Source organism: Lepisosteus oculatus, chromosome 4, assembly GCF_040954835.1.
Source record: "Lepisosteus oculatus isolate fLepOcu1 chromosome 4, fLepOcu1.hap2, whole genome shotgun sequence".
NCBI classification, from domain to species: domain Eukaryota; kingdom Metazoa; phylum Chordata; class Actinopteri; order Semionotiformes; family Lepisosteidae; genus Lepisosteus; species Lepisosteus oculatus.
Genome location: NC_090699.1, coordinates 43,639,078 through 43,654,016, shown reverse-complemented (window position 1 = coordinate 43,654,016; position 14,939 = coordinate 43,639,078). Strand labels below are relative to the sequence as shown.

General features: G+C 40.1%; 1 protein-coding gene across 4 annotated transcripts in view; it reads left to right on the top strand.

Moving 5' to 3' along the window:
* bms1 (BMS1 ribosome biogenesis factor) overlaps window positions 1-12,716 on the top strand; it is a 31,188-nt gene extending 18,472 nt beyond the window's left edge. For all 4 annotated transcript variants that reach the window (XM_006630930.3, XM_069189249.1, XM_069189248.1 and 1 more), the window contains 6 exons: window positions 1,575-1,633; window positions 2,265-2,387; window positions 4,253-4,400; window positions 5,369-5,544; window positions 7,486-7,647; window positions 11,899-12,716. In XM_006630930.3, coding sequence (XP_006630993.2) covers window positions 1,575-1,633; window positions 2,265-2,387; window positions 4,253-4,400; window positions 5,369-5,544; window positions 7,486-7,647; window positions 11,899-12,126 — 896 coding nt within the window. In that variant the 3' untranslated portion in view covers window positions 12,127-12,716. The remainder of the gene's footprint in view (window positions 1-1,574; window positions 1,634-2,264; window positions 2,388-4,252; window positions 4,401-5,368; window positions 5,545-7,485; window positions 7,648-11,898) is intronic.
* The last annotated feature ends 2,223 nt before the right edge of the window (window positions 12,717-14,939 follow it).

Genomic DNA, 14,939 nt, shown 5'->3' with positions numbered 1-14,939 from the left:
CTGGAATAGGTGTGTGGGGCCAGTAGGGAGCATTCACAATGTAGTTTGTGTGGGTCGTAATGCGCCAGTACAGTGATGGGAACACTGTACTGTACAGTGATTCAAACACTATCCTTTGAATGAAAGGTAAAACCGAAGTTCTGACACTCTGTGGTCATTAAAAATCCCAGAGCATTTCTTGAAAAGAGTAGGGGTGTAACCGCAGTGTCCTGGCCAGATTTCCCACTGGTCTTTACCAGTCATGGCCTTCTAATAATCCCCATCTATGAATTGGGTTCATCGCTCTGTTCTCCCCACTGATACCTGATGTGTGGTGAGCGTACTGGTGCACTATGGCTGCTGTTGCATCATCCAGGTGGGGCTGAACACTGGTGATGGTAGAGGAGACACCCATTACCTGTAAAGCGCTTTGAGTGGAGTGTCTAGAAAAGTGCTATATAAGTGTAAGGATTTGTTATTATTATGAACTGAGCAACATTATGGAGAGAAGCTGGAAAACAGATCTCTCAGCCATGAAAGAACAAACACCCTCATTCGATAAAGGGCTGTGTGTGGAAAACTCTCAGATGTGATCAGGTAATGACAGGTTTGAACCCTGTTGCCCAGCTGTACTGTTACTAATAAAAATATATTCTGTATTTTCTGTCTCATTGTGAAGTGCCTGGTGATGGCTATTAGTAAATAACCAAATGATTGACGTGACCCTCTCATCTCACATGGAATTCAAGCCTTTGCAGGAATGGAAATTGCACTTCCACTGCATAGCATCTTGGCCATTTCAGCTGTCATGAGCAGCACACTGGTGTATGTAAATCATCTCTAGGTGCTAGATATTTTCCTTCTTGGTTGTGAGTAATTTATTTAGACTTGTGAAATAGAAATAGAAAATATATAAATTAGAAATGGTAAAATAGAAAACTAAAAATATATGTTTTATTTTTTATTGGGCTACAAACCTGAAATGAATCAAAGTGCTTTGCAATAATAGATTTATTGGTGCCCCACCTCCCAGAGGGGGTTAAAGAGTGTTGCCTGAGTTAAAAGTCTGAAATGGAGAGCTGTTTATTTTTTTCAGACTTTGAACATCTATACCTAGGTGCTTTGACTTGGCTCTACTCTATTTGTACATTATAATGAAGTGCAAAGTTCACAAAGTATGAAGTTCTCTACAGCTCTGTGATGTACAAGATGCTTAGCACTAACAGGAAACTAGATTACTAGGAACAGGGTGGTCACTGTGAGCTGTCCTAGGTGTGTACCTTGATCGGGAAGAAGTTGTCGATTGCACTGCATATTTAATGCAGCCTCGCTTTAGTACTGAATTCATTGACCCTAAGGAACCTGATTAATAACAGAGAGAGTAAAATAATGCTTGTTATAATTTATAAGGCCTAACTGTAAAACAAATCATTCCACATTTGTCTGAAACCAGAATCCAAGAAAATCAACAAAACATTTGTTAAAAGATGCAACTGTATGAATTTTACTGTTAACTTCAGAAATCCTGGACCAAATTGCTGGGGTCTCTGTCCCCCCCTGCATTCAGGAAGCTGATGTCTGTTTTTCCTTCTTAGGGCCCATCACCCCACAGGGAACTGGCTTCCTGGCAGTCCAGTCTGTAGCAGGCACTCAGGTAGGAGTCTGACTCTACCTTGTTTGTGTTGCACCATGCATTTGAAAGTACTAGCTCGATTTAGGTTTAAACCTAAGAAATGTTGTTTAGGTTAGATGTGTCATTGACTATATAGTGTTGGATTTTAACAAGACATGGTGTGAGAAATGTTAATGCATACATGTTTGCCACATTCGTGGTTTTCCTTCTTACGTGGCTTTAATGCTGAAAGGTGCAGACCTTCATCTTTAATTCTGAATTTGCCCGTGACACCCTACAAAACATTTTGGGGGGCAGATGGACTTCCTGTGATTCTCTGTTTAGTCTAGTAATCTCATGCACAGAAATAAGACTGTTAGTATGGCTCTTTAAGTCTTTTCAGGTGCTAAAAGCTCCAAGGCCCATGTAATAAACTACTGTCGGGTGCTCAGAATTCCCAGCTTGAGACCTTATTTTGAATATATTTGCATAGTTCAAATTGTATAGGAGGCTTCTGCTAGTAATGTACTTGGAACAGATCACTGTAATAATGACAGTAGTGTTGCCATCTCTGGGCTGCGCGTGTGGTATTGTGTGTCATTGTCTGAGGTGCAGTTCAGCAGTAATAACAGTCTGCTCATTGTCACCATCTGTCGGGGTTTTGATCTCTCAGGCCAGCTTCCGCATCGCTGCCACAGGGGTAGTGCTGGACCTGGATAAATCAGTGACCATTGTCAAGAAGCTCAAGCTCATTGGCTACCCATACAAGATCTTCAAGAACACAGCTTTCATCAAGGTAAGCTGTTGAAAGACAAGAAGTGCGACTCCTTCAATAAATTGGGTCACTTCATCATCAAATGAGAGATTTGTATCATCTTGCTAAGACAATTGTCAAAGCATCCTTTTAGTCCTCTCTACGATTTTGCAATTTCGTGATTATTCACAAGTTGAAAAAGTGTACAAAACAAAATAAAACATCAAAGCAATTCTTGCTAGCTAGTCTTGTCATTTCCGTCAGGTAAATATTTGTAAGAGAGCAGTGATGTCTGCTGTAAAAACAAATGAGGAAGATGCTATCTGTTTGGAAAGTTATGGCTGTTAGTAAATAACTTGGTCTTGATGATCAGCCACTGGGTTCACTGTGTTACCTTTCTTTTGTCTTTTGTGTTGCCTTTTGTATTTCTTTGTGCAACCAGTGCTCTTTGGGGTAAATCACAATGCAGCACCAGTAAAGAAACTGGCTTATTCTGACCATCTGGGTGCTGTTTTTATGCACTTCCTAAAATAACTTCACAGGAAACTGAATTGTGAGGATGAAGTCTGAGGTTTTGTGGCACCGACTGGATAATCAAGGATGTGCTGCAGACAGTCTCTTGCATAGTTTTCCAGCATGTGGGAGTTCATAACTTCAAACACTGATCACAACTGTTGAGAGAAATGTGACTTTGTAACAGAAGATAATTAAAACAATTTTTTTTCAGGTATCTTCAGGTTCAGGTTTTTTTCCACAGAAGTTGCTGAAGGTGTAACCATTGGTTACTAGGGGAGTTTCAGTGCTAAAGATAGCCAAAAGCTTAACATAGCACTTGAGTCTTTTTTATCATTATTTCATTTAGAACAGAAAGCAAAAGAGGTAGTTCTCGATTCATTTCTCTCATGGCTCTGTTCTGTGCTTAATTCTGCTGTATATTCAGCGTAGAGCTTCGTTGTTTGTAATTTCCATTTTTGGAAAAAAAACTCAGCTTTGGACTGAGTAATTCCACTCAATGCAGGCAGGTGTAATTGTTTTTATCTTGGGGAAAGAATTTTCACGAATTGATTTCTTTGTCCCTTACTGTATTTTAAATATCCCCCCACTGTTTCATGTTTATAGTTTTGTATTTGATGTTTTAAATTAGGTTAATTAGAGTATATTCAAACAAGCCATTCCTAAAAAGCTGGAAGTCATAGGCCAGGCTATTTCTATGCGTCCATTGAGACTGAAGAGACTGCAGTTAGCAAGATATCTGAGCCTGTTTCCTTGATGACTGTGCTAACAGTTAACAGTACCATTCGATAAACTTGAAATGCCTTAAAGACCAGTAGGTTGCTCAAAGGAGAAAGCACGCAGGCAGGTTTTGTTAGTGGTGTTACATGTGTGAAATTTTTTTATATTTATTTTATTTATTTCAATAATTTATTTCATTTATTTTTCAAATACCTTCGTTTTCCACTTACAGTCTGGGTGCATGTGTCAAGAGCACAGACACGCTGCTAGTTGCAGTCTCACCTAAATTATATTTGTTAAAACAGAGTGTTTCTTTAATGGTGGAACCCGCAGGTTTTTTGCCCAATGCAGATGAGCTCATCATCGTCCATCAAATTAAGGGCCAAGGTGTCTATAATTAATAACCAAGATGTATTATTTTCTGTAATTTTTATTCAACCAGATAAGCCAATTGAGAAGAAATTGTCATTTACAACACTGACTGCATGAACCCATTTATATGGGAAAGCATTTACTTTAGTATATTAATCAAGGGTACAACACCAGCCTCCTACTCAGGGTTAGGATCCCACCCTTTGGTTTGGTGTCCTGCTCCACTGACTACTTCTCCACACTACTGCCCTATTAATGCCAATGCCTATAACCCTGAGCTCTCTCTTGATTTTCTCCATTAGGGGATGTTCAACACTGTGCTGGAGGTGGCAAAGTTTGAGGGGGCGTCTCTGCGGACGGTCAGTGGGGTGCGTGGACAGATCAAGAAGGCCTTAAGGACGCCGCTTGGAGCCTTCAGGGCCACCTTTGAGGACAGGCTGCTGATGAGTGGTGAGGAAGAGAGCGGGTGTATGATATGCTTGCAAATAACCACTTGGCTGTACCATGCGTTCTGCTGAATACAGCTCCAGTTCCCCCAGCACTTACAGCATCCTAGCATGTTGAAAGGAGCATCATGCCAGTGATGGAGTTTCACAAAGTACCTCTGCTCCTTTGATAAAAACAAATCTGCTTTCGTTGTGCCCGTCTGCTTCAGGACCTGCATAACGCATTGGACCAAGCCACCTTTTGCAGGTGTGGTGGTTTGTACCCCATTTTGTGGTTGGTGTTTGTATGAATTAAATAGCTGCCGTGTAACTGTGTGTGTGTACTGTACTGGCTCAGCTTTCAGTTTGCCTGCTCAGCTGCAGTGGTGCTCTGCAGACATTTTACACACTTGAGGTTTGAACAGCTGCAAGTTCTTATATGAGCCAACACTAGGTGCTGGATGAGTTTGGCTTTATCCAAAGCAGGAAACAGTCCCAATTTACACAGGGAAGTATCGCAGTTTTATAGGTAACTGTAACTACAGTACTGAGCAACGGATTGTAAACACCCTAGGTTTGTCCATATTCTTGTATACATTAGACTTAAAACAAAATTAATGAAACGTAATAAAAGGTAACTTGATTAAATGTAAAGAGGGCATTGCCAACAGTTACTTTAAGGGTTTACATATTTATTTACACGTATGTATTTACTGTTATATTTAATCAAATTAATCATTGTGCTAATATCATATACAATTGTTTTGTACCTTTATGTACATTTGATTTGTGAATAAACATATATCTTCCATTTTTTTATTAAGGCTTTCATGAAGGCGGTATAAAATAGGTGTAGAATAAACAAGACTACAGATGAACTGAGGGGGTCAGATTTTTTTCTGAGCACTGTACGCTGTGCAGAGCTGTAAACAGAGCGATGGGCTCAGGGTGGTTGCTGTTCTAAGAGAATCTGCCTCGTCTCTCTGCTGGCAGACATTGTGTTCCTGCGATCGTGGTTCCCTGTGTCCGTCCCTCAGCTCTACAACCCCGTGACCTCCCTGCTGTGCCCCGTGGGACAGAAGGACACCTGGAGTGGGATGAAAACTGTGGGCCAGCTGAGGCACGAGCTGGGCCTTCGCCGCAAGCCTGATAAGGACTCCCTGTACAAGGTAGGGTTTGAACCCAAGGCCAGAGTCACTGTGACTCTGCAGAGCGGGTGGCGTCGGTGCGCCAAGCGATACACTAGGTCATGATTTTAATAACTGTACATGAATGTAAAAACCAAAACAACTTGACACAATCTGCAAAGGTTTCATGTTGCTTTAGTGATTCTACCATAACTGATCACAAAATATCCATGCTCCCTTACACATCTCTTAGACTTTGTTTTTGTGTGTTACTGTCCCAGTTCATGTTCTTGTTGTTAGTGGTGAGCTAAAATGTTGACTATCACCCCTGTACCAGTATAGGAGAGATGCAGACTATAGACACATCCGCTGGGCAGAGAGCCTGGAGGAGAAACTCACAGTGATGGGATTGCAGGCGCATGGTTTCCGCAGACTGCCATACCTTTTCTGTGTGACAGCAAGCCTAGGAAACAGCCCAGTATAGGATCTCACCTGGCCTGGCCCATGAGGCACATTTAGCTGATTATATGGTCACAGATTGAGCCCTCTTTCGATCACCATTCATTATGTGTTCAAAGTTAACAGAGGCCTTTGATGTTAAAGGTATGTTCTTCTTTTCCTATATTTGGTATTGCATTTCATGCCATCAAAAAATGAAATATTATTGTTGCATTTCTTTTAGTGCGTTATGCACAAAAACAACAACAACAAGGGGAATTATAGGGCCCTTTGGATCAGTGGTTCCCAGTCTGTCTCGAATGGTTTTCATTCCAAATGGGCCGTTAATCACTGATGCCAATTCATGCAATTGATCTGCTTGTTTATTTAGACTTTTTTCTGTGCTTAGTCCTTAGGTTCGGAAATACCCTAGAGTATATTGTTTCCAACAACTTCAGCAAACACAACTTTTTGAAGTCTCTTTTCAACCTTCTAATAAGAATTTGCTCCCTTTTCTGCCTATAACATTAATACATGAAATACTCCCACAATATGTGTTTGTTCCTCTGCTTCTCAAATTGGCTATATTTCAGCTGACACACATTAATGAGGGCAGTTTTGAAAATCGGGGAATATCAATTAGAAGCTCCACACATTTTTAATAATTAAAAGACAAAAATGAAAAAAAAAAAACTAAAATTGATTGAGTTCCTGTAGGAAATGCCAGAAGGCACAACAATATCCCAATACCAGGGCTGAGAGCTACAGCCGTAGCTGCACTATTAGGTGTATGAAGTGAACCATGTGTTTGAGAAGGTTCTTATAAAGTCAGATTACTTTTAGAACCATAAAGAGTAAGTTGGCCTCAGTAAGTGAGTCACTCAGAAAAATAAAGGACATCATGCCATCTTCTATCCAGAACTGCTTGACCATCTACAGATTTGTTTTTTAAATAGTGACATATTTATTAGTGTCTTAAAAAATCTAGACTGCCTCCAACAAAGATGTTCCATCTACCAGGCAGTGTGCAATGTTACTGTACTGTGTTGGGGAATTGCGGATGGAGGTTGGACAGGTTCAGGGTTTATACTCCTCTGTATGTTCTAATGTTCTATAATTCTGCATCTCTGAAAGTTAGGAGAACTTAATCTTTATGATCTTGAACAGAGCAAACTGTGAGTTTTCTCAGAGAAATGTGATAATGGTAACCAAAATGATTCCATTCAGCTCTGTAATAAATCAAACATCTAGAGGCACAAGTGGAAGTTAAAGAGGAGATTCATTTAAGCCTGAAATGTAGGGTAGATTCCTTTCTACAAAGGGTAGCTGGTGTCTGGAACATTATCCATGTTGTAGAAGCTGGTTTTCTTGGAATTTTCCGGATGGAGCTGTAGGAGAGTTCAGATCTGACCACACAAGCAAAAATGCCTCTTGTCTGTCACTTTTCTTGGGCTCTTGTGCTGTGTACCCCCCGCTGTGCGCTTTGTGTGCATGTCAGTTGCTGTTCCTGTGGCTGAGAATGACACTGTTCTCTTTTCCTGGCAGCCGGTGGTGAGAATGAAGAGACACTTCAACCCCCTGCACATCCCCAAACAACTGCAGAAGGCGCTACCCTTCAAGAGCAAGCCCAAACAGTTCCAGCATAAGGGCAAGGTTCCTCGGGACCTCCAGAGGCCAGCTGTCATTAAGGAGCCCCACGAAAGGAAGGTGAGAGAGACCCCCCCCCTTCTCTTCTTCTGTTGACAAAAATTACACACCACTGGTCATACCATGTGCAACCAGTCACATCTTTTTTTTTAACTTTTCATATATCCTCTTCAAACAGGCTTGGTACTTTTCAACATTTAATACTTTTTTTGCATGCAGAATAATATACCAAAGTTCTTAAGTCAACAATCTATTGTTTCAACTGAGTTTGAGGCCTGCTGATTTCTTTTTCTGACTAAAGAGGGTGGGGCTTCTCCATTAATTTGCCCTTTATTGCTGCTCTATGTGCGAATTACAATCGATTTCAAACTGATCCGCTTAATTTAGTCACATTGGGCCTTTGAACCTGCTGTTGGAGGGGAGGGACTGGGAAAGGTAGTTATTATACTCTAAAATTCTTAGAAATATTTATTTTGCCAGGCTTATTGCATCACAGCCTTGTCTTTAATATTTTTTATAAAACTAATGTCATAAATACTGAATGTTCAGGTTTTTAAAGTATTTAAACAGTTAAAAAATTTGACAATATCCACCTTCTTTAATTAAAGAGTCCAGTGTTATATGTTATAATTTGCAGATTAAATATGGAAGAATGAAAGTACAAAGCCAACTCCGAGATACGGCATTTAGTGATGTAGTAACCGTTCTGCTGCAATGCCTTCCGAGAAGCTTTGCCACAGTCACTGTGACATCACACGGAAAGAGTGTTGCAATTGGGATGCAGTGTTTTACCCTGTTTCCTCTGACTGTGGGTGAACTGAGGTGAGGTGGCATTCCGTCACCATGGTTTCCATTGTCAAGTCAGAGTGTATGTGGTGAGAGCTGTGAGCTGGGTCACCCTGAAGCTAGAGCGTTGGAGTACATTTTATAAAACTGGTATTAGATGTCACAGAAGTTCGTTAAAGTTTTTTTTTTCTCCAGACTGGAGAAGGGGAAGGTTAGCAAATCCCAATGTGTAGATGACGCTTTGTTGTCCTGGAGTAATAGAGGAAGCAGAGACCAGTCCTAAAAAAAATAATTCCTTAGCACTTCACACGTAGGAGGGGGCCCACTTCATTTGCCACTGAAGGGCAGTATCCACCTGGATGGCAGCCATTCTGCAGCAGCAGACCCACTACATAGCAGATCAGGGGGAAAAGTGAGAAATTACTTCACCAATGATCAATTTTCCTGGTTTACCTAGTGGCTCATCCCAGTACGGACCTGGTCCAGCTATGCTTAGCTTCTTAGATCTGATGGGATCAAACTGCTAGGTGGACGTACTGCCGTCAAAACCCTGAAAAAAACCCCATAATGAATGTTACATGTATTTTATACTGTAAATATTTTTGCCTAAGACTGTAAATATATGCCCCATTTTTGTAATTGGAGAATGTAGCCTTTATAGAGGTTCTACCAGCTCTGATAGTGCAGATGACAGTTAGGAATCAGAGAAACAAAGTATTTTTTTAGCTTGGCTCATTTACCCAGTTCCTGCACAGTGTGGTCTGTAGTGGTTTGGCTTTGTTTTTATAGAAAACAGTTTCAAACCCTCTCAATGTTGATACACTGGCAGTTAGTTCAATTCAAATACTAGGTAAATGTAAACTGAATACATCGTTTTAAGGGATTTTTGCAATAATGTAGTATAAATATTCTGCACCAGAAAATGGAGGTTAAATGTTACTCTGGTAGCTATTATTGTTTTTATAATTTTTTACACAAAATGTGATTTTAAACAATTACAGAACCAGTGTTGCCTTTCTTCGGCTTGGTTAAGCTGTACTACAGTTGAGTCTCCCAGGAATACTGGGTGTTTAACTTTTGTTTAGGGGCGCTCTTTCTTAAAAAAAGGTGTTGTGCAACTTGCTCCATACCATCTCAGATGATGGGATTTTTGAGGTTAGATAATTAATAATAATAAACTTTATTTTATATGGCGCCTTTAAAGGTGGCTTCTCAAAGAGCTTTACAGGATGACAATAACAATAAATAAGAAGACTACAACAATAAATAAGATTTCACAAGATAGGACACAATTACAATTACAACAATACAACAATAACAATAGAGGAGACCGTGGAAGATGGTTTTAAGAAGAGCAGAGGGGTGAAGAATGGAACCAGTTAAGTAAAGGCTTTTCTGAAGAAGAAGGTTTTGAGTCTGGATTTGAAGGAGTTCAGAGAAGGTGACTCTCTGATATCCTTGGGCAAAGAGTTCCAGAGCTTGGGGGCATAGCAGGAGTTGCCCATACAATGTAGATGGGCAGAATTTGAAGAGCGGAGGTTGCGAGGTGGGGAGTAGGGCGATAAAAGTTCAGACGGGTATTGAGGTGCCAAGCCATGTAAAGCCTTATAGGTGAGCATGAGGATTTTAAAGTCTACGCGGAATTTGACTGGAAGCCAGTGCAAGGACTCCAGGATAGGAGTAATGTGAACACTTGCACTAGACCTGGTCAGGATTCTGGCTGCTGAATTTTGGACATACTGCAGTTTGTTCAGAGTAGATTTAGATACCCCAGCGAGTAGAGAATTGCAGTAGTCAATTCGAGAGAATACAAATATGTTGATCAGCTTTTCAGCCACAGTTAATGATAGGATAGGGCGTAGTCTTGCGATATTTCTAAGGTGAAAAAAAGATGTTTTGAAGTATGCTGTAAATGTGGGTTGAATGTTAAGACAGAATCGAATATAACCCCAAGGTTTTTCAATCTGCAAAAGATGCAAAAGAAATAGAGATGTCAATGAGAGCCCAATCTTTCCAGTCAGGAGACTCTGTAACTAATTCTTTGACATACCAAGGTCTCCTTGTGGTATGTCCTTTGCTCTCATTTGCTCTGTCTCTACTCTTTTTTACTTTCACAATAAGCTCTCTGGAAATGTCAAAATCACCCTTCACATTAAGAAGAAAGGTCGAGGCCACTTGAACAAGCAAGTCACCCACATCTCTAGATTTGGGTGCGTCATACTTCTAAACAGTGCAGTTTCATCCTTGCTGCCTGCCTCTGAGCTCTATGAATTATTGTTGTTTTCAAAGGTTTTTGTAACAAGCCTGAGTGCAGCATTTTCCTTGGCTCTTTGCCAGTCTTAACCAATTTCCACTTATTTTAAAGCGAGCAATAAACAACATGTAGGCTGGAAGCATAGAGACTACCTTTGCATGAGAAAGTTTGACCCTCCCGTAAGTGATATATTATGTTGGCATCCTTGTGAGCCTCCCTTAAGAAGCATTTGTGCTCTTTCAGCCTGTCAAATACCACATTTTGGAGGGGTTATTCTCGTTTCAGAAAGTCTGTTAAGCTTGAACAAAACATCTTTGTGGATAAGAAGGTTGCGGTAGGCAGAGTAGTGTGTTTTTGTACGCGCCTTGATCATTGAGATCATTTGATATCGCCTAATAGTGTTTCACTAACGAGTTTGAGAAGTTTTTTTCCTGTTCTTTGCAGGAGGCGGGGTTATATGGTATCAAAATATTAACTGGGGGCCCGGTAATCAGACCTTCAGATTGGTTAGAAGTGAGAGGTGATCTCTGGATCATGTTGAAACAGGTCAACTCTGCTAGGGATAGCTCTGGCCAGGACTCTCCAATGAAACAGAAGCCTCTGCAAGTTCACATGCACATTATTAAGGACACACCACGACTCTAATCAGTGCCATAACTCCCTTGTAGTTCACTCCTGAGTTTGCTGCACGTCAAAGGTTGCCAGACCATAAAGTCACTATTGGCGATTCCTAACTGAAGAGGCATTTTAGAATTGGACATTCCAAATTTATTGAAAAATGACTTAATTGCTAATGTTTTCATCTTTGAAGTTTGTAAACCGAATCATTTATTGGATAAATATGGATAAATATGTATATGTATGACATGTATCTATGCATCTTCACTGATTTTGGTTTTAACTGTCCAGACATTTTTTTTCAGCTTCAGTCCATGGCTTATCCTGGTTATGCTCAACTCATATGCTGTAAATTTAAGCACTCATTCCAACAACTCAGGAGCAATACTGAATGAAGGTCCTTTGGGATCATAGAAGTGAATGACTTGCAAATGTTGTCCCCACCCCACACCCATATTTGAACAGATTCCATTGAATGTAACGCTTTTCCATCCAGTGTACTGATAAACCACAGAATATTTTGCCATTGTTTTGCTACAGTTTACCAACACATTGAACATTAAGATGATGTTCCCAATGTGAAGTCAAATGCAGTGTTGATTTTCTTGTAGGCTGAGTTTCTAATGAACTGGTTTCTGTCCTGTTGCTTCCAGGTGGCCGCCCTGCTCAATGCTCTGAGCACTGTCCATGGCTACAAGCAGAAGAGGGCTCGCTCCAAGCAGCACCAGAAGCACAAGGAGTTCCTGAAGCAGAAGGAGCAGGAGGAAGTGGACAAGCTGAAGAGGCAGAAGGAGGCACACAAGAAGATGTACCGCACAATGGGCCAGAAGGAGAAAAAGCAGCAGAAATCGAGCCTGAGGGGGGCGGCTAAGGATGATTGAACCAGAGAGGGAGGTGGCTCTCCTTAAAGGGCTGGTGGATGCCACAGCCTAGAGCTCACACCCCAGCCCTGCAAACCCGCTCTCTCTTCACCTGTAACTGTACGGTGGCACAGCACTCCCACTCAAACAGAAAGAGGATATTTCCTGCCCCTGGGAGCGCTGGCCTTTTGGGAATATGTACCATGTTTACTTTGCAGGAAGTTTTATTTATTATAACCTCCTAGCAGGGATTCTGTCTTAAATCTGCTCTCTGTTTTTTAAAGGGAATACATAGCTGTTCCTGGGGACTTTGGAGTCTGTGATCTAAAAACAATAAAGAGCACAGTTCCCAAGATACTGTATGGTTTATAAGATACATAGGATTTAAAAGAACATTTTCTGCTGCCCTGTATGATTTTGACAGTAAGTCTGTGTGATGTGTGACAGTATCAACTCCATGATGGAAAAAATGCAGACAACAATTCTGGACTTCATTGTGAAATGCAATCAATAATTACCTCTAATGAAGCTCACAGGGAATGTCAGTTATCAATTGCAATGCAAAGAGGGTTGTCTCTTGCTTTGTGTAATAAATGGTGTTTTCTTTTTCATCTTGGGATAATGCTCTTGTGTTTCATCAAAGTTTTTTTTTTCTGGGCTGTTGCAATGAAGTTGAGAAACTCGGTAACAGCTGGCAGTAAAGAGAACATTACACAGTGCTCTGTGTTACATTTCATAATCTTGATTCTCAATATCTCAGTTTCTGTTTAAAGAGGTAGCACTGTTTCGTTAGTTTACCATTGTGGCCAGTGCAGAGGAGAAAGGGAACCCTGCATTAGTTGGACCATGGGTAAAAAAAGAAATGAGGGTGGATTGTCGTGATGAATAATGGGCAACATGCATGGGACCAAGAAGGCATTCAGGGGATTGGCAGACTCTAGTTCAATCAAATAAAGAGCATGCCTGTTCCAACATGTACAGCAGTCTAGGAATATCCTATTTAACCATGCCATGCATGAATTCAGGAACAGTGATTTTTGGACACAGCGGTATGTTTCGTTGTATGTTTATGTGTACAGAATGCCTATAAACTTAGATGACCTTGACTAGCCTTATTCAACCAATTGCATTGAGAAAACCATCTTATGATGCATATCTGTTGAGTAGATGTTTGACCATCAGGAACAAGAACGATAACACCAGAGGGTGCTATATTGTCGCAGTGTGGCTACCATTTACATCAATGATCGTTTGGGTGCATCTTTTGGTCGACAGTGTTGAATGGCGTTCTGTGGATCATACTGCTCTTGTCCATATGGGCAAATATCTATTTTACTCACCAATGATGTTACTTTTTGATAGTTTTTGTAATGGAGTTATTTGGATAGACCAGCTATTTATATTGCATTCTTATATGATGTAATCCTTCAAGAAACATAAATGTATAAAGTAACATCTAATTCTGACATAACTCAAGGCAAGTATGTATTAATGTGCTGAATGTAAAACACAAAAAGTTGCTAGATAAAATTGTCATCAGAAATGTAACTTTAAGATAATTTCATTCGTTTTGCTGGTTCGTTCCTATATGAGGTAACTGTTGATGAAAGATTTAAGGCTGAAAATTGAAGACTGTGTCAGTATTTGAGGGATAACAGTTTTGATTAGTTTTGGGCCTATTTTTGAGTGGAATTTGAATATCAGACATGGTATTTTAATATGGTCTCGCAAAAGCTCAGCACCATATGTTGTATAATGAGTTTTATTTTATGCCAGATGTGTTCTCGTTCAATATCGTATTCATACCCATGGGGAAATGGAACACAGTTTTCAAATCCATGCAAAGCCAAAGCAATTTAGATTTTTTTTTTTAAATATGGGATTATAATGACATTTGGAACTGAAATGGTAAAATACATTTAGCAATGCCTAATGACGCTTTGGCTGTGTAGCATCTGTCTTCATTAGTGTTCGTGTTGAGAAGGTAATTAACTTAAAATTATTACTAACAGTTCTACATTCTTGTGTACTCTTTCACATTCTGAAGCTCAATTTTGGATGGATATGTAAATAAATGTCTAATCTGGGCAGTGTATCGCACTTTGAAGCACTTTCCACGTCATACAGCTGGCCTCTGTTCATTAGCTATGAGAATAAAAAGTTGTTGCTTGTCAATACAAAACCCCACGTGTTAGCAAACAGGGATGTGTGCAGGTTTTTATTCCAAATCTGTTAATGACCATTATTGGCTTAATAGCACTTTTTCCCAGCTCTTCTGGTACTGCTGCTTTGAAGAGACCAGACAATATTTGCAGACACTAGCCCTCAAGGACTGCAATTGCCTGTCCCTGTTGCAGAAAGATCTTGGATTAATAGTTTCTGTTTTTGATATGTTATATGTGGCAGTGTTTCTGTGCCATGTCTGTGTAGCTGTAATTTTCACAGCATCATTGCTAAAATGCAGTGAAAGCAAGTTTTGCTTCGATCAGACACATGTGCATATTTGTGATTCTCAAAGGCTGAACTTTAGTATGGGAGGAAGAAAACATTCTAAAAGATTAGAATCAACATAGAAATAGAGACTGGGGACAATATTGGTGGTCCTTCTTGGATCCCTGAATTTATTGATATCGTTTTTTGTTGCCATCGAGGACATTCTCTCATTAAGGCAATGGCAGACAAAGCTGTCCGTGTTTATCTAGGAAAATTAAAAACTAGGAAAGCGAGATGTCATGTCTTGGGAATTAAGAGTACATATTTGAACTGTTTCTGATGTTGAGGAAAAGGCTGAACTTCAGAAATATGAATAATTAAAATAATAAAGTAACTGTCTT